Source organism: Vulpes vulpes, chromosome 2 (assembly GCF_048418805.1).
Source record: "Vulpes vulpes isolate BD-2025 chromosome 2, VulVul3, whole genome shotgun sequence".
NCBI classification, from domain to species: Eukaryota; Metazoa; Chordata; class Mammalia; order Carnivora; family Canidae; genus Vulpes; species Vulpes vulpes.
In genome coordinates this window covers 21458760-21465890 of record NC_132781.1, presented here as the reverse complement: position 1 = coordinate 21465890, position 7131 = coordinate 21458760, and the positions used below count along the sequence as shown (strand labels likewise).

General features: G+C 37.3%; 1 protein-coding gene across 1 annotated transcript; it reads right to left on the bottom strand.

Annotated features, from left to right (window-relative positions):
* Nucleotides 1-1803: 1803 nt before the first annotated feature.
* LOC112918031 (uncharacterized) lies at nt 1804-3093 on the bottom strand. The gene has a single exon (XM_072747266.1). The coding sequence runs from the start codon at nt 3039-3041 to the stop codon at nt 2289-2291; it is 753 nt and encodes a 250-aa protein (XP_072603367.1). The 5' UTR covers nt 3042-3093; the 3' UTR covers nt 1804-2288.
* Between the last annotated feature and the right edge of the window lie 4038 nt (nt 3094-7131).

Here is a 7131-nt window from a genome sequence, read left to right as displayed (position 1 = left end):
TTTTGTGTCATAGGTATAGTTTCTTTAATGGTTATTGGCTTCTTTATGTTTTGTATATCCTCTGGAATTCATTCATTAATTTATATCTTACAGTCAATTCAATCATAATTTTCATACATATTGGAATAAACTTATACATAATGTTCTAATATGTTCTTTAAAAGTTTCTACTCTTTTAGGAGCCGATTATTTCCCTTTCAAATATAATGTTATTTGTCATTCTTTAAGTTCATTCTTCTTTTTCTCTCTCTCTTTGATTAGTTTTACGAGACTTTCTATTTCATTAGTTTTTAAATCTTTGTTTATATAATTGCTTTTATTAAACTTCTTGTTTTTATTGTATTTATGTGATTTTGTTAAGATTTTCACTTAAAAATATGTTATTAATGTTTAAATTTGTCATTATAACTTTTCTACATAGGGTTTATGGGAATGTAATAGAAGGAGGGATTTCCCAAAAGTGTGATTCCAAAGCATAGCTTCAAGAAGAACTCTGTGCATTGTTGATGGGGATGTAAATTGGTGCAGCCATTCAGGAAGAGAATATGGAGATTCCTCAAAAAATTAAAAATAGTACTGCTATATTATATTATCCAGCAATTCTACTTCTGGGTATTCATCCAAATAAAATGAAAACATTAATTTAAAAAGATATATGCATATGCATCCCTATGTTCATTGAAGGATTATTTACAATAGTCAAGATACAGAAACAACCTAAATATCCATCACTAGATGAATAGATAAAAAAGATGTGATATATATATACACATACATATATAAATATATATAAATATACATATAAATAATATATTTATATATTTATTTATATATAAATATAAATATATATAATAAAATTTTACTCGCCATAAAAAAGAATGAAATCTTGCCATTTGCAACAACATGGATGGATCTTGAGGACATTATGCTAAGTGAAATAAGTCAAAGAAAAATACTGTATCATTTCACATGTGGAATCTAAGCAAACAAACAAATGAACAAAACAAAACTTATAGATACAGAGAACAGATTGGCAGTTGCCAGAGGGGAGTGGGGTTAGAGGGTGGGCTGGGTGAAGATGGCCAAGAGATGTATACTTCCAGTTATAAAATAAATAAGTAATGGGTTGCAATGTTAGCATGATGACTATAGTCAATACTATTGTATCACATGTTTGAAAGTTGCTAAAATAGTAAATCCTAAAAGTTTTCATTACAAGAAAAAGAATTTTTGTAACTTTCTATGGTGACAGTAACTAGACTTAGTGTGGTCAGTCATTCAAATGTAAAAATATCAAATTATTAGGGTGTACACTTGAAACTAATATAATGTTATATGCCAATTATATCTCAGTAAAAATTAAAATTGAATAATAAATAGAGCTAAAGACATGAATTAAGTCTGTCCCAGTTTAGGATATTAAGACATATTCATGTACACATACACATATACATGTGCTGCTTTGTTCCAATATCCTAAATTATCTATATTTGATAAAGCACTTAGCCTCGAAGTGATTTTTTTTGTTTTTTAAAAATATTTTGTTATTTATTCATGAGAGACACACAGAGAGAGGCAGAGACATAGGCAGAGGGAGAAGCAGGCTCCCTGCAGGGAGCCTAATACGGGACTCGATTCCAGGATCCTGGGATCACGACTTGAGCCAAAGGTAGATGCTCAATCACTGAGCCACCCAGGTGCCCCTTAAAGTGGTTTCAACATGAGTTGTATCATCATGTAAATATAGTTGTCTAGTTACTGAGAAAAATGATCATGGAAACAATAGAGAACAAGGCCAATGAATTTTTATGTGTAGAAAAGTTTATTAAAAGCAGAGAAGCTACAAGACATAAGAAATTCACTCCTTCAGAAAATACATAATTGGAACCCCAGGTCTTAGGGTATAACTGAACCTCAGATCAGAGTGTCAAATCAGTATGGCACAGGAGTTGCAGATAATCATTTTGTTAGGAAGGATAATCTAGAGCCCCAAAGTGATAAGGAAGAATGACAAATTTAGAGGAATGGGATAATTTTTTAGCTGATAGGTTACAAATTAATATCCATATTTGGTGCCAATACTGAAAGGAAAAGATAATAATGGAAGGAGCTTAACATAAACCAGAATGTACTGAGTCAATGGGATGGTGGTGGGATCCCTGGAATTATGAGGCTCAACTGTTGAATGATGTTAACCAGACTCCATGTGTCCTAACACTCAGCACAAAATAAGGGTCTTTATCTGTGGGGCAGAGGTAAATGGAAATAATGGTCATAGGACAGGGGGCTCAGCAGCAAGAGGAGGCACAGCACATGGGGCGGGGGCAGGTGGAGATGACACAGGTGGGGCGATAGCAGGTACTGTGGCAGGAGACCCGGCCACAGACTGGGCGCAGGCAGCAGGAAGGGCAGCAGGAGGGGCGGCAGCAGCTAGAGCCACAGGAGCTGGAGCCACAGCAGGAGGGGCGGCAGCAGCTAGAGATGCAGCAGCTGGGCCTGCAGCAGCTGGAGCCACAGCAGCTGGAACTGGAGCAGGAGGGGCGGCAGCAGCTAGAGATGCAGCAGCTGGGCCTGCAGCAGCTGGAGCCACAGCAGCTGGAACTGGAGCAGGAGGGGCGGCAGCAGCTGGACACACAGCAGCTGGGGCGGCAGCAGGTGGTCCTGCAGCAGGTGGTCTGGCAGCAGGAGGGGCGGCAGCAGCTAGAGATACAGCAGCTGGGCCTGCAGCAGCTGGAGCCACAGCAGCTGGAACTAGAGCAGGAGGGGCGGCAGCAGCTGGACACACAGCAGCTGGGGCGGCAGCAGGTGGTCCTGCAGCAGGTGGTCTGGCAGCAGGAGGGGCGGCAGCAGCTAGAGATACAGCAGCTGGGCCTGCAGCAGCTGGAGCCACAGCAGCTGGAACTGGAGCAGGAGGGGCTGCAGCAGCTGGACACACAGCAGCTGGGGCGGCAGCAGGTGGTCTGGCAGCAGGTGGGACGGCAGCAGGTCTCCTGGCCACAGCCCTGGTCAGAGCAGACCGATCCACAACAGGAGTTGACCATGGTGTCAGAGGATGGAGGCTCTGGGTGGGTTTCCAGAAGAATGAAGTTCTCAAGTGTGATCTCCCCTGCCATCTGTCACTTTTATACCCTGCTGAGGGCCACTAGGACCATGTGCAGGACAACTCTTCTTGTTGTTTATCCTAATAGAAAATCATGTAGTTTTAGTAAATTAGATAATTATGTTTATCTGGTAAATATACCTATATATAGAAAAGGCTCCATTTCCTTCTCCTGTTGTATTGTGAGCCATCTGATTTGGTTAAAACCAAGTGAATCAGCTTCCATATTTCTTTCCTTGTCTGATGTGTCTTCCAAAGTACACTCATCCTATGACGTTATTTCTTTGGATTTTACAAGTGTTAAATCTTCATTTATGTATTTAACTCCAGGATAATATGTTGAGAATGGATTTTATGTCAACTAAATCTTCTAGCCAAGAGGTTAACAAGTCATATGAAATGCTGGTAGGAAAATAGGGTGAAAGAGCCATCTTGGGGGGTGGGGGGCGGGCAATCACTTGTGTTCAGTGGGGAATACTGTGATTCCTTTGGATTTTATGATGGTCAGTGAGGTATAAAAGATCCTAGCAAAGTACCTGTCTCTTTTGTCTTATTGAATCTATTCGATTTGAAAGTTATAATGCAATGATTCACTACTTTTACACAGTTAAAAAACTCATTGGCATGAATAGGCTCTTTTAAAAATTATTAAATTATTATGAACATGTTCTTCAGAGAGGGTATCATAACGGAGTGTTTTTTCTCTTATTTTGGTAGATGAATATACCCAATTGAATATGTGTGTTGAATATTTATATTCTGAGCTTTTGTCTCTCAAAAAGTTATGTTTGAGGTATTTTGCTTGATATAAATGAAATCTAAGGAGTTAAGCTTTAATTTGTGTCCTATAGGCACTTCAATAAGACAAAGGACACATATGTAGGGGTTTGGAAAGCATGTAGAACATTGGGTGATAAATAACAATTATGTATTTAAATGTATACACTTATGAAATATGAGATAATGCTAAAAATTACTATTCTTGAGTGCCTGTTGTGTGTCAGGAATTTTCTGAGTCTTCTGTAATTGTTACCTTATTTATACTTCACAGGGGCTTCTAAGAGGTGGTCAGGATTTTTCTTAATTCTTCAGACATGAGGTAACTGAGGCTTAGATAGATTGAAATAATATAGTCAATAAGGAAGATGGTTCTTTCCTAGAATATTCAAAGAGTTATGAGGAGTAATAATCCCATGTCCTCCCTCATACTGTTTCATTTGTGTTAATGTGCTTTCTCCCTTGTCAATTTAACAAACTCTTGCTCATATATAAATGTCTAGTCTGGATATCAACTCATTTCTAATGTCTTTCTTGACATCTACCCCATTCAAAATGAATCTTTCTTTCCCTTTTGCTCCAAGATACCTGTGATATAGGGTATCACACTCTAACATAATTGGCTTATATCTTTTTTCCTCCAGTCCTTCTATATACTCCATGAGGCCAGAGACTGTCTTATTCATATATACAAACATGGTGCCTAGCAATTACTCTGAATGAATGTTAATTAAATGAATGTGGGATTTATTGAAAACATAGTGCATTTACTCACCCTTTATCATACTATAGATAATATATATGGATGGAGAAAAGAAAAAAGAATATTCAGACAATGGTGATATGATTGAATGGGGGTTTATTTTTGGCCTCTGATGGAGTAAATGACTTGTTCGGATGGTATGTGTAGGACAGTAAAGAAAAATAATAGTCTACTGCTAAAATGATATTCTTGAATTTATGCAAAGAAAGTAGATACTGTATCATCACATAATTGGGATAAAGGTGTGAGAGAATAGGCTTTTAAAATATTATTTGCCTGGGGGTGGGTAGAGTGACAGGAAGCAGGAAGAAAGTTTAGAAAGTGGTTGTAGGCTAGGGATGAGAGAGGAATGCATGTCTAAGTTGGTGGCAATGGGAGCAGTAAGGATAGTGATGCAATAGCACTTCAAAGAGAGTCAACCAAGATCACTTACAAAATGGGCAGGAGATGTAACAGGAGATCTTACTGTTAGAGAGGACTCATAATTTAATATTTTTTCAATTGTATACAAATACATTTTGCAATTAAATTCTGATAGTAAAAAGATAATTATTTGTAATAAAGAAAATGTATTTTAAAATATCACCAGAAACAAAGTAAAAACACAAATGATTGCAAAAAACCTTGTAATTTATACCAAAGAGTCAATGACCTTAATATATAAAGCACTTCTAAAATTAGACTGGAGAAGAAGAAAACCTAATGGAAAAATAAGATGCACATCTTTCTTCATCATATAAAGATGTCCAGTCTCCCACATAGGAATAGAAATGAAGTTATACAGGATACCACTTCTCACCTGTGAGACTGTGAAAAACTCATAATTTGACTACATTCTTTAATAGTGAGATTATGTGGAAATAGTCATGCTCATATTTTTCCTATGAAGATTTGACAATAATTAGTGGCATTATTCTTTGACTCTGCTATCCCAATTCTATAAATTAACCAAGGTACTCGGACAAAATTATGAAAAGATGTTATGCAAAATTATTCATGGCAGTGCTATTTGTAAATACAACAACAAGAGCTAGACACAACCTAGGTGTCCTTCTGTAGGATAGTGGTGAATAAGCTATGGTGCATCCCCATGATGGAGTTCTATTCAGCTATTAAAAGGAATAAGGAATATCTCTATATGCCACTATGAAGTAATCACCAGGGTATATTATTAAAAGATGATAAAACAGATGGAGTAAAGTGCCTATAGTGTTCTACAATGTGTCAAAAAAATAAAGGAGGGATGTGGGTGTGGGATGGGCTTGATGGGTGATGGGGATTAAGGAGGGCACTTGTTATGATTAGCACTGAGTATTATATGTAAGTGATGAATCACTAAATTCTACTCCTGAAACTAATATTATACTATATGCTAACTGACTAGAATTTAAATAAAAATTTGGAAAAATAAAGACACTATGATGGATAGAAAAAAATAAGGGAATATGTATAGGAAATATATTTGCTTATATTACATTAAATTTTTAAATACTGGAAGAATAGAGAAAGAGGAGAGAAAACAAAACTAAAAAGGGACTTACATTTCCTGCTGAGAAGGAATCGTAGGGACTGGATTTATCCTTTTGCCTGAAGCAACGAAAAAAACAGACAAATGAAACGATGGCTTTTAGACATTGGTAGTCAAGTCAGAACACTGTTGCCTTAGAGAGGGGAAACAAATGAGGAGATCCCTAGAGTTGCCTCAGTTTATTTCTTGAAGAGAGTTTCTGGGGACGCAGCTCTGGGAGAGAGGACCAGGTAGAGCCTGGTGGTCCTCCTGACTTGAGGAGACAGAGCCAGGATGAAGGTAAGGTCAAGAAAGCTGCAATTCACATGGTAGAGTACCAGAGGAAAAAAAAAAGAACTGCACAGAGAACCCCAGAGATCTGCAGGAAGTCCACCTGCATCTTCAGCTGAGTACTTGTAAGTGCATATGCATGAAGAAACTACCCAAGGGCAGAAAAAGAGCCCCTCTGCCCCACTCTACCTTGATAAAAGACAAAGGGAACAATCCTTGGAGGTGACACAAGGCCTGAAACAGTACATGGTCCCATGAGCCAGAGTGAAAAACCTTGTAATTCATGGGTCATTGGTTAGAGTATTTAGAATAATATTGCCTCAGGAGTGGGACACACTTTTCCCTAGAATAAAAGCTGTTCTGTTCCTCACACAGCTTATAAGCAAGTTTTGAAAGGCTCAAACTGTTAAATCAACTTAATTGCATCCCAGAACAATCAATTAATTGGATTCCATCAAAATTTTAAAAATTCTTTTCAGAAGATAATGTTTAGGCAGTAACCTCTTTGATATTGATTATAACAGCTTTTTTCCCATAGATTTGTCTCCTGAGGCAAGGGAAACAAAAGCAAATATGGAACTATTGAGATTACATCAAAATAAAAAGCTTGTGCACAGTGAAGGAAATAATCAACAAAACTAAAAAGCAATTTCCCGGATAGGAGAAGATATTTGCAAATGATAATGTCTGATA